Source organism: Sminthopsis crassicaudata, chromosome 3, assembly GCF_048593235.1.
Source record: "Sminthopsis crassicaudata isolate SCR6 chromosome 3, ASM4859323v1, whole genome shotgun sequence".
In the NCBI taxonomy this organism is placed as follows: Eukaryota; Metazoa; Chordata; class Mammalia; order Dasyuromorphia; family Dasyuridae; genus Sminthopsis; species Sminthopsis crassicaudata.
The window spans coordinates 531,829,618-531,844,999 of NC_133619.1; the positions used below are offsets into that span (position 1 = coordinate 531,829,618).

Below are 15,382 nucleotides of genomic sequence, written 5' to 3' on the forward strand. Positions count from 1 at the left end.
GTCTCTTTCGGTATTATAATAGAACATTATGTTTGTATTTGTGAGGGAAAGCCAGGAAAGAAATTATTTCTGAAAATCACATACTTATGAGAAGAGAAAAGAGATATCAAATAACATTGCATGATCTTATATTTAGAGTTGAAAGCAGTTTACAGATTGATCCTGTGGTCCAAATCCTTCAAAGCAGAGTAAAAATTTGAGTATACATTTGATGACTCCAAATGGAGAACGCCTACTCCCCAGTTAAGTAAAGTGATAAAAAACAAAGCACTAGAAAATATGCATTTAGTTTTCAGCATTTATTGACCTTTTTAATGTAGTTGTTGTCATTCAAGTATCTTCATTAATTGCAATGCTGTCAGTGATTCCATATAGAACATAAAATTTTCTTTTTTTTTTCTTAATCCTTTATATTTCATTTAGGTGTAATGAACAAATTCAAAATTCAAAAAAATATGTACTCATAACATCTCAATATAATTTCATTTTTTCGTCTGAGCATATATCAAAGTATGAACTAAAACAGAGGTGTTAGTACTAGCTAGAGTAGAATGGTTAAATAACTTAAGAGTTTTCTCTTTTGGTTTCCTTACATGTAAATTAGGGATAATAGTCTCTTTAGAGAGTAGGTAATTTGGAGGATGAAATACTATAAGACACATCAAACACTTTTCAAGTAAAAGACCACAGACCTGGAGTCACAGGGTCTTAGTTTGAATTCCAGCTCTGCAAATATGACCTGGGCAGTATTCTCAACCTCTCTTAATCAGGTGTAAAAGGAAGGAGGTTTGTGAAGGCCCATGTCAGTCCTAGATTTATGATTCTATAGCATAGATTTGACACACAGATCAGACACACAGCTAGGTATTTGAACTTGGGTGTATCACTGTTTCATAAGCAATTCTCTAATACTACATTAAAGAGCCAAAATACATCAATAGAGGGAATTTCTACAATAATAGTTCTACACAGTGATGAAATCTTAGGAATTGATTTAAGCAAAACAAAACTATAATAAAAAAATATTTTTATTTGGGAATGAGTTTTCTAGAAAAATAATTTCTTATAAAGAAGTTAATGGTTAGCTTTGCAATTTAATTAAGTTAAATCTCTTTCTGTAAGTCTATTAAGGCAGCTAGGTGGCACAATAGAGTTCTGGGCTTGGAATGAGGAAGACTCAGCTTCCTGAGTGTTCTTGGTCAAGTACTTAATCCTATTTACCTCATTTTTAAAATGACCTCAAGAAGGAAATTTCCAATCACTTTTTTTTTTTTTTTTTTTTTTTGCCAAGAAAAGTCCAATTGAGGTTATAAAGAGTTGGACATGACTAAAGATAACCAAACAACAATTTTACCTGAAGTTCTACTTTTTTTTTAAAGCTATTTTTGTTCTCAAAGAAAGAGTAAAGACATATAGCACAAAATTTGTGCCTTGTTACAGATTTTGAAGCTTCTTAATGAATATGCATTACATGGAAATGGGATAAGAATTTATTTGTACATGGCATAAACATAATTTAGAAAAATGGACAGCAGATGAGGTGTATCTCTGAGCTTAGTTGTTCATTAACATATTTTGAGAGAAAATTGTGAGAGCTGTTTCCATTATGTTTTTGCAAATTGGTACAAATTAAAATGTCAGCTAACTAATTATTGACAGTATATAGCAATAATGTGAAAGTGTCCTTATCTGACCAGAAGTGTGCTAATATATCACTTCACCCTGTCTGTACCAAAAAAGTAAGCATTGTTTATAGGTTTTACCATGGACATTCTATGATTTAATATTTAGGTTTTTAAATATTTAGTAAGGATTATACTATCTTGGTTATTGCTTATCCTCTAAACTAGATTATTCTTCAATAAAGAAAGAGGAATGGGGGCACAGGGAAGCATATGATATAGGTAAGGTCAAAGAACAATATAAGTCAAAGGCAGAATTACAAGTAGTTAATCTATTTTCAGCTTTTTTTTAAATAAATAAAAATAAAACCAGAAATGACACCAAATAATTTAGTTGAGAGATATTAAGTACAATAGTTATTTGTTTTACTGGGGGGAAGTGGTTGTTGTATAGGGAAGTAGACTTGTCATCCTTGTTAGAATAGTAAAAGAAACCTAGTTGTATAGACCTTGAGGTGGGCAAAATATTCATTATAAGCCAGTGAAAGGTCATTATGTTGTCACAGAAATAATGGCTCTTGAAACCATTTAGGAGATTTTTGTGTGAGAGGCATCCTAGGGGATAAAAGTCTATTATCACTATAATTATTATTATGTAGATATCAGGAAAAAGGGGGAAGGAACAGAACTCATTAGAAAATATACAAGTTCTATTCTAAGTTGAATTCCTGGGATCTTTATTTTTTTTGGGGGGGGCATGGAAATAAAAATTCATATTTCCAAGCACTTTAACAAGAAGCTTATTTAAGAGTTACACAGAATGCTTACCCAGAACACTCAAGTATTCTGGTTTTCCCCTTAGAAACTAGCTAAGCTTGTGAAATGGGTCAGTGTTTTTTAGAAACTAAATCACCTACTCTGTCATGTGTCTTTTAAATAGGTATTAATCAGAGAAACCTTTTGGATTTTACTCTGTCCTCAACAATAGAATCTTGGGAATCCAGCCACCTTGGGGGATTAGTTGTCCAACAGGATTTAACATGAGTTATATACAAGCCTTAGTTACTCAAACCTTAGTGCAATTGGGTTAGGAGGGAACTTAACACAGTTCATCTGGAGGTTATGTGTCCCGATGAAGCAACCAAACAACAAAGCCTTTCTCTTGATTTTCCAAAATTCTAAGTCTAAACTTAGAATACAGTCAATGAATCACACAAAAATGGATTGTATGTCTTAAAATATCAGAGAGGCATTAATGAAATAATAGATAGAAAGCCTGCCTTCAAACTCAGAAAGATTTGGGTTGAAGTTCTGCCTCTGATACATAATATCTAGTTGGATCCTGGACAGTCACATAATTTTGTAATTCTCTGAGCAACTACCTATGGATGCAGATTGTGGATGTGCATTTGCAGACAGTGCTTCATTATTGGGGAGTTAACTATCTCAGTGACATACAGGTCCAGTTAAAACATTTTTGAAAGATTCTCTGAGAGAAAGGGACCTACATGTACAAAAATGTTTGTGGCAGCCCTCTTTCTAGTGGCAAGAAACTAAAAATTGAGTAGATGCTCATCAATTGAAGAATTGTGTATGAATACTATAGAATATTATTATTCTGTAAGAAATGACCAGTAGGATGATTTCAGAGAGAATTGGAGAGTCCGACATGAACTGATATTAAGTGAAATGAGCAGAACCAGGAGATCACTATACACAGCAACAAGACTATATGACAATCAATTCTGATGGACATGGCTCTCTTCAACAATGAGATGATTCAAACCAGTTCCACTTGTTCAGTGATGAAGAGAGCCATCTATACCCAAAGAGAGAATCATGGGAACAGAGTGTAGAACACAATATAGCATTCCCATTCTCTCTGTTATTTGCTTGCATTTTGTTTTCTTTCTCAGTTTTTCTTTTTCTTCCTTCTTGATCTGATTTTTCTTGTGCAGCAAGGTAACTATAAATATGTATACATATATTGGATTTTAACATGTATTTTAACATATTTAACATGTATTAGACTACCTGCCATCCTGGGGGAGGGAGTGGGAGGGATGGAAGGGAAAATTTGAAACAAATGTCTTTGCAAAGGTCAATGTTGGCAAATTACCCATGCATATGTTTTGTAAATAAAAAGCTTTAATAAAAAAGAGAATTTTTGAGGAGAAATAGAATGAAGGGCAATAATTCTTGTTTTTTGGAGTATATTCAAGAGCATGAAAGAGATATACATTATTGGGAGTCCTAGGTTCGTCTATAGTATTTGGTTTAAATAAAAGCACCATCTGCTATATATATAGGAATATACATTTAAATTATTTGAATAAAGAAAAAGAAATATAAAGATACAACAGTTTGAGAACAGTTCAAAAGCCAATAACATGTACTTACACTGAACTCTGATATATTTTTTCAATAGCTGATAGCTATTGAGAATTTTTCAAGATGATAAATTGGGATTGTTTATTTGCTTATCTTTAGTACTTGCAAATACACACATATACTTTCCTAAAATTATTGTTATGATGTGAACATTCTATTGTGTCCTTTTATAAAGTCACATATGGATTAACAATGATTATAAAGTAGCAGCTTATCTCCCCTCCTTTTCTATGTCTCTTAGGTATCTTTGAAGGTTTCTTCTTCCAAAAAGAAAGGCAAAAAGGAGGGAAAGAATGAAAGAAGAAAGAGAAAAAAGGGTGATTTTTCACAACATATGGCTACAGTTTATCTTATATATGTCACCCGAAAACTTTTCTGCAAATGTGTTAATATAACAAATCAAAATTTATAATTGTACATATGTGAGTTTGTAAATTGCAAACAAAAACCTTGTTAATGTATATATTTTGTTGCTTCTTAAACTTTTCCCACTCATGATTCCTTCCTCCTGCCTCCTGAGAAATTTTTAAGCAACTCTGGTATACAGTTATACAAAATAGGCATACAAATGAAACATTTATTGATAATAAACAGTAATTTCTCAAGCTCCACATTCAGTTATGAGACCCCATATGTGAATAGATGTTATTGGCTTTTACAAGTGTATACATGTTATTGAATTGTTCTCAAACGATTGTGTTTTTGCTCTGCAGCTATATATAAAACGTGTGTGGTTCACAATCACAGTTTAAGAAGCTGGGGGATTTGAGTTAACCTATCTTGAGTAAATATAAGTAAGCAAGTATTTTTTAGACCACTAGATGGCATGCATTCACTATAATCATGATGCAATATTAATAACTATATCCTAAAATAGACTTTTAAAATATTATCATATTATCCAGAATTAAGCAAAAGGCATCTATATATTTGAATATATTTTCCTATAACATAATACAATGACATTGTACTGTTTTATTTTTCCTGCCTACTTCAAATAAAATGTAGAAATATTTTGATGTGCTTTATGAAGGATTTCTTAGGTATAGATTTATATTTAGTCTTTTATTTTTATATGCCTAGGCCAGCTAGAAGAAAATATTCCACATGCAAACTACTTTATATGTTTTTAAAATTTATGATAATCTGTTCTCCAAAGATCAAAAATGTTTCCTTTTACGAGACTCACAGACTTCTATAGAATTTAGAAGATAAAGTTAAAGTAATTTAGTGATTCTCAAAGGTCATCCTCAGGGAGCAGTCAAATACCTACAACTTAAAATCCTATTAGTTTCTTTAAGTTTCTAACCATTTTTTAAAAATCTTAGGACATAAAAATAATTAGTTGAGCAAGATAAAGCATCCAAATGTCACTTAATCAACAAGTGTTTATTAAGCATCTGCTATATACCATGAACTATGCTAGTCATTAAGAATTCAAAGACTAAAATTAAAAATTTTTACCCTTGAGGACCTCACATTTATTAAGGGAAATGACATTTATGTGTGTATATACATTGATACATACAAAAATACATCCATACAAAATAAATACTAGGTAATTCTGGTGACAGGGTATGAAGTCACTCAGCCCCATAAAAAGAACCAGGAGTGGCTTCCTACAAAAGACAACATTTTAGCTTAACTTTGAAGGAAGATAAGATATTCTAAGAAATGCAGAAAAGAAGGACCAGACACATGCTAGTCCCAAAACATCAAATTACAAATTCAAAAATTGGTAAAATGTTCTCTTGATCCAAACATTTTGAAAGAAGATCGCGTAACTATAAAGTTAGGAGTTTTCATAAAATGAAACAAAATACTTGCAGACTTCAGATGCAGGTGAAAAACACAAGACTTACCTGTTCTAATATGTTTTGAAGTCTCTCTATTTCACAGTCTATTACAAATTTCTTTTCTTGTCTTCGATCCAGATCTTCTAAAAGTCTCCTATAGCTGGCATCATTAAAGTTTTCCACACATATGGCACTGACATGCCAACCATTTTGTCCTGCTTTTTCCATAATAGCCTGAAGTATAGAGTATCCTAGAAGACAAGAAGATAAATACTAAAAATGTGTTTTTTTTTCCATTTCTTTAACAAATGATAGATAATGTAAGGAATTTGCATTTACATGTTCTAGTCCCACATCTTACCTGGATTTTTATACTTGGGAAAGTCAAAAGCTTGGATAGTTATTTTATAATTGATTTTTCCTTTTGGACAACAATAGGATATCAGTTGGCTGAGACTATGTAGGAATTCTGAGTTGTTCATAGAGTGTTTACCTCTGTAGAATGTAAGTTTCTCCTGGGAGAGAAATATTTATTTTGCTCTTAGTATCCTTAGCACCTAGCAGTATGTTGCATGTCGCTGATAATTAATAAATGCTTCTGAATGATCTTTATAGAAAGGAACATTATTTATTCCAGACTAGATAAAATGTTATGGAACAGTAGTTCAAGTCAATTTAGCAAACACTAATATGTCCCCACTATTCAGAGAAAAAAAATGCATCTATGACTGCTAGATGCTGGGAATGAAAAAATACAAAATGACGTTGTTTCTGAGGTCATTAAGGCTACTTTTAGTCTCTGAAATGTCTTCCTTTAAACCAGAGACAAAATGAAAGTAACAATTAAGAGATGAAAATATTAAGAATATATTTTTAATAAAATTGCTTGACAAATAAAGCAATGTAGCAGTGCTGTTTTTTAATCTATGCCATTTTTCCTTTCACCTCATTTTCTTTTCCTACCTTTCCCCCAAAAAAGATCCAAAGAGATTACATGTTAATTACTACATAATTATTCTGAAGTTCTTATTGCTCCATTTAATCTTTTCTTTTGTTACATTTGGCTATAATTATCTTTTCAAATAAAGTCTAAATTCTATTTTAAACACTTCCCCTTACCCTTATTTCTTACTTATTACATATACATGATGATATGAATTATATTACAACATACATGACATAGAATAAGATTTTCTTTGACTCAGAATGAAATTTCTTTAAATGTATTTATTCATTTCTTTAAAATTATATATTATTCTTTCTGGTTATTATGTATCTCTGTACTGAGATATATATTTTTTTGTTCCACCTTCCTCTCCTCCCTTCACTCAGTTTAAGCTATGTAAATAATGCTAGCAATCACACTTGGAAGCTTTTCTTTTACCTTGAATCAAGCTCAGCTTGTCATATTTCTTAAGCAATTGCTTTTATTTTGGCACTTCTGGATGGACTCTTGTTGTTACTTGACACCTAGATATATCTATTTTCATGCTAGCATGCATTTCACAGAAAACAACTTCACATCATTTGATGAAATCATGTTCTTGGTCTTGTAGCAGCCTGGTGATAAGTGTATTTTCATATAGTACAACTGAATTTTATAAATTATTTTCGATATGTCTTTTAATATTTATAACTAATCAGGCCTTAGAATTTGAATGTTCTATATCAGATACCAGAACCTGATTCATTTTAAAAAGCCATGACCTTGGATGATTTAGAGTATAGCTGTTTGTCTGAAAACAAATGAGCAGAAATAAACGAAATCTATTCCCAGTCTGTAAAAACTGTACTATGCAAACAATATAGAAGTTTCAGAGAATGAGCATGGAGAGTGAACATTCTTAAGTGAAAGAGATTGCCATGTTAAAAAATACTTTTATGTATGATAAAACATTACTTAGATGCATACCTAATTTCTTTGGTTAAGGCAGTCAGGAATACATTGTAAATACTAATAGGAAGCATTTACGATTAAATCTATGATTATACAACCAAATTTTTGCATAAAAGAGAAAGTAGAGGGCTAAAAGGTAAGAGCAAGTTACCTTTACTGCTAGAGACTATAAATAAAATTACCCAATTTAACTCTACCTTCTTCCCTCAAAACGATAAATTTAATATTTATCATGGATGCCTTAAAGTCTCATTCTGTGAAGATGGATTGAAGAATTTTTGAAAAAACACTTAATTTGGAACCATATGAAGAATAGTATCAATGTAGTGGGTACAATAAAAATATTTGAAAGATGTAATTAGACCCTGTATGGAAATCTTTCTGATGTTTAATTGTGGAATGGAGGTGACCTTGGATTTTCAAAGGCTATGCCAGCATAATACAAAACTCTGGTAGGTCTTGCCAACTTTGAAAAGCTTCAAGTTTGGGCATAGTGACAGACTGTGTGTCTGTTGTCCAAAGACCATACTATCTAATAAGCATGAAAAGGCTCAGCACCAGAGGGATAGACAGCAGGTGATGACATTTTTTCCCTTTTTTGGCCACAGTCAATCAGTATTCCTGCTAAGGCTAGGAGAAAATTGTAATCTTCATGGATTGAGGGAGTATACAGGTGGGTCAAAACATAAATCTTTGGCAGCAAAGTAAATATAGGAATTAAGCGGTTAATGTGGTATTTTAAAGTATTGGCCTCAAAACTCAGAAAGATCTAGGTGTTAGTTTTGCCTAATACCTAGGATTGTGTGTCTAAAGCTGTCATTAATGCTCAAGTAGTTCTTGAAAGCTATAAGTTATAGAATTTATAATTGTAGAAATTTATTGATAAAAGGGTTGGCATGAAATTATAAATTTATAACAAAATTAATCAGTTTTTAAAAGTTTTATAAGATTGATGGCAATTATAAAAGACTTTCTAAAATAAAACTTCACAGAATCATGGGGATAGGAGAGATCTTAAGAGATGATCTACTAAAAGATTTAAAAATATACATTTTTCTTAATTACTTGAAGATACTGATCTTTGGAGTGAAAAATTAAAACAAGCTAACACATGGGGAAGCTATGTGGCACAGTGGATAGAGCCTCAGTCCTGAAGTCAGGAGGACCCCAGTTCAAATCTGGCCTCAAATACTTAATACTTCCTAGCTGGGTGACCCTGGGCAAGTGGCTTAGCCCCAATTGTCTCACCAAAGGTTAAAAAACAAAACAAACAACAACAACAACAAAAATACCACCACCACAACAAAAAACAAGCTACCACTTTCCTTATTTTTCATAAGTGAGAAGGCTGCTATGAGTATTTCTGGGAAAGTTTGTTTTGTATACTCATTTAAAAATATGATATAGCCCATTACTCCACTTATTCCTAAAACTTGGTCCATTTTACATAGATAGGCATCTGTTCTATTTTCCTCTAGAAAGGAAGAAAATCTTCAAAATCCCCTCCCCTTGAAGGATTTAAATTTTTCTTCATAGGTAAATTACAACACTAATAGAATTAAAGCCTATGAGGGAAAAAAAAAAAAAAAACTACTACTGAATTATCTGTTTTTTAGGAAGATCATTAAAAGGTAACCTCTTAGTGTTCCTTGCCTAAATTAAATAATCCCTGTATCTTTAACCTCTTTTATTCTCCAATTCTTTAAATTGGTTGTTCTTTCTATTAAATCTTTCCCTCTGTTTTTCATATTTTACCTAGCTCTAAGTTGCAAGGTTTTGTGCATGTGGGGTGGAGAACTCTATTTCTTTTGTGATAATGCGATTTTGTTTTCTTCTTTCTCTTTGAAAAGAAAATCAAATTAAGTACGCAACAGAGAACAAAAGAAAACCTGTAAGGAAGCAAAGAAAAGATGGACAGCTTTGATCACTGCAATGTGTAATATTTATTATAAAGGTTTTCTTGAAATGAAAATTTATTGCTTTATATGTTAAATCCTCTCTTATGTTTTGTTATGCACATGGTAACTATTTTGTAGCTAAGTTTAAAATTAATTAATTAAAAAGAAAAAAAATTAAAAAGAAGAAAGAAACTCAAATTACTAATAGGTCCACATTTCCCCTTTCTTCTTAACCCTCTTAATTATATTTCTTAATTCCATTTTTATTTTCAATTTTTTTTATTTTATTTTGATTTTTAAAATGTCTATTTTTTGAGTTTATGTTTTTAATTGCTTAGCTTTCTAATTTTTTAAAGTTGTATGCCCAGCTCATCTGTTTTTTTTTTTTCTATCTTAAAATTTTCCCAATTGCATTTAAAATTATTTTTTCCTCTTTGCCAAAAGAAAGGTTTATCTAGGAGAAGAGTTTACAGAAAAAAAATAAGAAATCAAATAGTCACCATGAGTGGCAAATATGAAATAATTTGGAGAGCATATAGTTAGATAAGTTTCTATGGAGAAAATTAAGCAAGAGAAAAGAAGTACTTTCTGAGGAGGAATAAAGCCATTGACTATCAGGTTAAACTAACCAGAGTTAGCTGGAGTAAGGAGAGAGATGCCATTAAAGGGAAGACACCATGAGGAAGAGAAATAGAGTACCTTATTGTGAGCTTAGTCCTGAAGAGAACTTAGTCATAAAAACTACTTTTAGCATTCATTTTTAAAATTTTGAGTTACAAATTGTCTCCCTTCTTTCGTCTTTTTCTCCTTACTGAGACAGCAAGCAATTTGATATGGATTATACATGTGCAGTAATGCAAAATATATTTCTATATTAGTAATGTTATGAAGGAAAACAGACTTTAAAAAAACCAAAAATAAAGTTAAAAATATGCTTCAATCTGCATTCAGATTTCATCAGTTCTTTCTCTGGAGATGGATGGAATTTTTCATAATAAGTCCTTTGGAATTTGAGAACAACTAAGTCTTTCACAGCTGATCATCAGCAATATTGCTGTTACTGTGTACAATATTCTCCTGCTATTGCTCATTTCACTTGGCATCAGTTCATATAAGTCTAGGTTTTCCTGAGAGCATTCTGCTCATCATTTCTTATAGTACAATATTATTCCATCACACACACATATGTTAAATTTGTTCAGCCATTTCCCAGTTAATGCACATTTCAATTCTTTACCACCACTAAAAAAGCTGTTATAAATATAGATCCTTTTCCTTTTTGTTATTTACCTCTTTGAGATATACTTCTAGTGATGGTATTGCTGGGTCAAAGATAACTCTTAGAGAATATTTCCAAATTCTCCTCCAAAATACATAAATTCTTTTACAACTTCACAACCAGGGTATTAGTTGTTGATTTTCCCATATCCCCTCCAAAATTTGTAAATTTCCTTTTTTTGTCATATTAGTCAATTTGGTAGGTATACAATGGTATCTCAAGAGTTGCTTTAACTTGTATTTCTCTATCAATATTGATTGAGAACATTTTTATATGATTATGAATAGCTTTGATTAGTCTGAAAATTGCTGTGAACTCTTTGTCAATTGGAGAATGATTTGTAAATTTATAATTTTTACTCAGTCCTTTATATATTTAAGAAATGAGTTCTGTATTAGAGAAACTTACTGAAATATTTCCCCAATTATGATTGCTAACTCCATTTTGTTTCCTGCTCAGTTTATCCTATTCTCTCTCTCCTTTCATCCTGTTCTTCCTCAAAAGTGTTTTGCTTGTAATTAATGCTTCCCCAAATCTTCTTTTGCTTCTATCACCCCCATCTCCATAATCAGTTGATCACAATTCTGTCATAGTCAACTAGTACTTACACCCTCTATCTATACATATACTGTCTGCTATAGTAAAGTTCTTAGGAATTACAAATATCATCTTCCCATGAAGGAATGTAAATCATTTAACTTTATTGAATTCTTTATGGTTTTTCTTTCTTGTCTACCTTTTTTATTGCTTCTCTTGATTCTTGTATTTAAAAGTCAAAAGTTGAAAGTTTTTTTTTTATTTTATTGAATATTTATTTTTCTCCTCTGAAAGATAATAATCAATTTTGCTATGTAGATGATTCTTGGTTGTGATTATAATTCCTTTGCCCTCTAAAAATATCACATTGCAGGCCTTCTTAAGCCTTAATGTAGAAGCTGCTAAATTTTGTGTTTTTATTCTAATTTTTATTCTATGAGCTCTTGAATTTGGTTATAATATTGCTGGGAGTTTTCATTTTGGGATCTCTTTCAGAAGGTGATAAGTGTATTCTTTCAATTTCTTTTTTGCCCTGGTTCTAGAACATTGAGGCAATTTTCCTCGACCATTTCTTGAAAGATGCTGTTGAGGCATTAAAAAAAAATCTTGGCTTTCAAGTAACCCAGTAATTCTTACATTATCACTCTTTAATCTATTTTCTGGGTTAGTGGGTCTTTCCTACGGGATATTTTACATTTTCTCCTGTTTTTTTTTCATTCTTTTGATCTTGTTTTTTTTGTTTGTTTGTTTGTTTCATAAATGTCTTATGAAACTTTCACTTACTCAATTCTGCTTTTTAAGGAATTATCTTCTTCAGTGAGTTTTTATATCTTCATTTCCTTTTGTCCAATTCTATTTTTTAAGATACTCTTTTTTCAGTGAAATTTTGTACTCCTTTTTCAATTTGGCCAATTCTGCTTTTTGAGGAAGTCTTTTCTTCATATTTTTCTTTGAGATTTTAGAAATAGTTTGACTTTGATGCCTTATAAATTTGTGTTTTGATTTGATAGTAACTTTCTATGGTAAGTTTCTTTATTTGTTGTTTGCTTATTTTCAAGTCTGTTTCTTGACTTTTAAACTTATGTTAAAGCTGGACTCTGCTCCTAGGCTGAGAAGGACCCAAGCTTCAGATATTTTTATATAGCTAGTTCTGAGGGCCTAAAAGATTTTAGTTTTTAAGAGTTGGCATGATCTAAGGAAAGATATGCTTACTACTCTCCTGACCTATGACCTGGTCTGTGAATAACCACCAGCCCTTTTCTTCCCTAGAATTCTAGCTAGGGTCCTCTGCTTGCCTGTGGCCACAGCCTTGGGTATGTTATAAAATGTTCCTATTTTATCAGAATTTTCCTGTTATAGACAGGGATCTCTTTGCTGAGAGAACACAAGCAGATACATTAATAGGTAAGATAATAATAGAAAAGAATATAGTCTCTACAATAGCTAACCAAGTCCATAAATCTGTGAACAAATATTGAAAGATAAAATTAATCAAAACCTGAGGAGACAGAAGACTTTGTGTATTTAAAGATAGCAGGGAACCATAACAGAGTGTTCCTGAATAAAAAGTGAAAGAATAATTTATTGCCTGCATATTAGAAACGATTGGCAGAATAGACAAACTTGACAAATGATGATGACAAATATTTTATATCTCTAACAAAAACTTTTAATACAAGTTACTACATGAGGGAGACCTTTGAAAGAATGATAGATGTCAGGTTTATCAAAATTACAAATGTCATAAAGTTGAGAAACAGCTAACACATTGAATGACAGATTCAAAATGATCCAGGAAGATCATTGGCCCAAATTGAACAACTTAAAATTTAAGGAGGAGGGCTCCCAGGGCCTTTTAGGTTGTAATGAAGGATCTTTGTACAGTGCCATATAAATACTGGTTAAAGGAAATAGAAATGTTTAGCCAGGAGAAAACAAGATTTGTGGGAAGGATGACTTCTTCATTCTAAATAATTTCAAGAATTATCCCTTAAGAGAGGGATTGGACTTGTTCTTTTTGTTCCCAGAGGGAAGAACTAGAAACATTAGATGGTAAATTACACAGAAGAACAGAGACTTGATGTAAAGAAAACTTCATCACAATTAAAGTCATTTATAGTAGAATGTACTGCCTTGGAAGGTGGTAAGTATTTAGTCACCAGAGATCTTGAAGAAAGGCCAGAAGACCACCTGTTAGACATATTTTGGAAAGAATTATTTTTAAAGAATAATTTAGAAAGTTGTCCAACTGGAATTTTAGTATTAGAAAGTATCTTAGAGCAAAATTTCATTATGGCAAATTCATATTAATGTGGGAGTTCTGAAATGATGATATATTATCAGTAAATAATTGATTTGTATACCGATCTTATCTACTTCTATACCTGGGTTCATATAAAAGTATCTTAGATGAAAGGAGTGGAAAAAAGTTTAAAAAACCCTGCTTTAGAGTATATCTACTCCAATCTTCTATTATGCTCAAGAGACAGTGAGGACCAGAGCCGAAGCCTAGAGGAAAATAGCTTGTGGTGTTGTGGTAAAACAATAGAGGGAAATTGAATAACATTTTAAAAAAATCATAAGAATTTGGCATCTGAATGCAAATGTTAAATGAGAGAAAGAGAATGCTGGTCAAGTTGTCATAGAGTGAGGATTTTTGAGTGCCCTAAAAATACTATGGTACCTATTACAGTATGACATGGAAGCTGAGTCAGCCAGTTCTATTAAGGTACTATCACTGGTCTTAGTCAACAACTGATAACAAAAATCAAAAGGTTAAGCAATTAAAATGAATAAAAACAGTATAAGAAAAAAAATAGTAATTAAAAACTAAATTATAAAAGTATAAGAAGCAAAAAAATTAGAGGAGAGAGACAAACCCTGAATAAGGAGAATATGGAAAATTTCCAGTTCTCTATATAGTCAAAAGTAGAAAAGAAACGACAAAAGTGCAGGTTGGGTCAAATGCAAAATAAAAAGCTTATGCACTGACAATGTGAGCAACAAAATAACTGCATCAAGGGAGGTGCCTGAAATTCCAGCTTCTCTGCAAAACTGGAAAGTAGCAGTCTGGATAAGATCCATAATTATTGGCTCAAATCCTTTGGAGTGGCATATGAATTGCTCACAAAGCACTTAACCAGCTTCCTCCCTGATTCAAGCCTGCTCCATTTTTTTCTTAACAGAAGGCATCACATATTAATTACCAAAAAGATGAGAACATCAAGAATCTTCTCAAATATAGACCAGTTACATGTTTATATTTTATAGAAAATAGTTACAGCTTGTATCACTAAGTAAAAAAAAATAAACCATTAACAAATGAAAACATATTATCTGGGGAGTCAAAAGGGTAGACCAAAATCTTGAGTGTAAAGAATAACTCTTATCAGTTTTATGAATATTGAAAAAATAATGCTAAAGGACCATATTGTTTAAAATATCCTTATTGATTATTTGAAAGCATTTGACTCAGTTCTGTATATATAGATTAGTCAAATCTACCAAATAGATCAAAGCATACTGAGTATGCTAGTGAGTTTACATGCAAAACTTGTGACTATTTAATTTATGTACCATCACAGCAATGTCCAGAAAATTGACAAAAAAATTATATTTTCCAGGGAAATAGTTGAAGTTTGATATGGTTTTGCCTAGCTTACAAGCTCTTATCATCATAGAAATGAGTATAACTGTCAAATCAAAAAGACTGATAACAAAATGTCACTGGAGAGATCATATGTTTAGGTTGAATATCATTTCCCAGTTCCAATTTTGCATCATCAGTTGCTTATCCAGCTTTTAAAAGTGATTGTTGTAAAGTCCAGGCTAGCTCCCTGGAAGCCTCAGAATCAGCTGGAGTGAGGATAAATAAAAGTCCTTGGTCTTTAGGGGAAGAAGTGAAGGAGAAGACAAACCATCAGGAGGCTCGCCACCAACTTCTCTTCCCTTCATTCTGCTGC

At 31.7% G+C, this 15,382-nt stretch overlaps 1 protein-coding gene across 10 annotated transcripts in view; it reads right to left on the minus strand.

Annotated features, from left to right (window-relative positions):
- The window catches only part of GRIA4 (glutamate ionotropic receptor AMPA type subunit 4), a 481,423-nt gene that overhangs the window by 135,797 nt on the left and 330,244 nt on the right, over positions 1-15,382 (minus strand). For all 10 annotated transcript variants that reach the window (XR_012488407.1, XR_012488408.1, XM_074304367.1 and 7 more), the window contains one exon: positions 5,876-6,060. Coding sequence is in view for 8 of the 10 variants with exons in the window: in XM_074304367.1 (XP_074160468.1) it covers positions 5,876-6,060 (185 nt within the window). In the remaining 2 variants the exon portion in view is untranslated. The remainder of the gene's footprint in view (positions 1-5,875; positions 6,061-15,382) is intronic.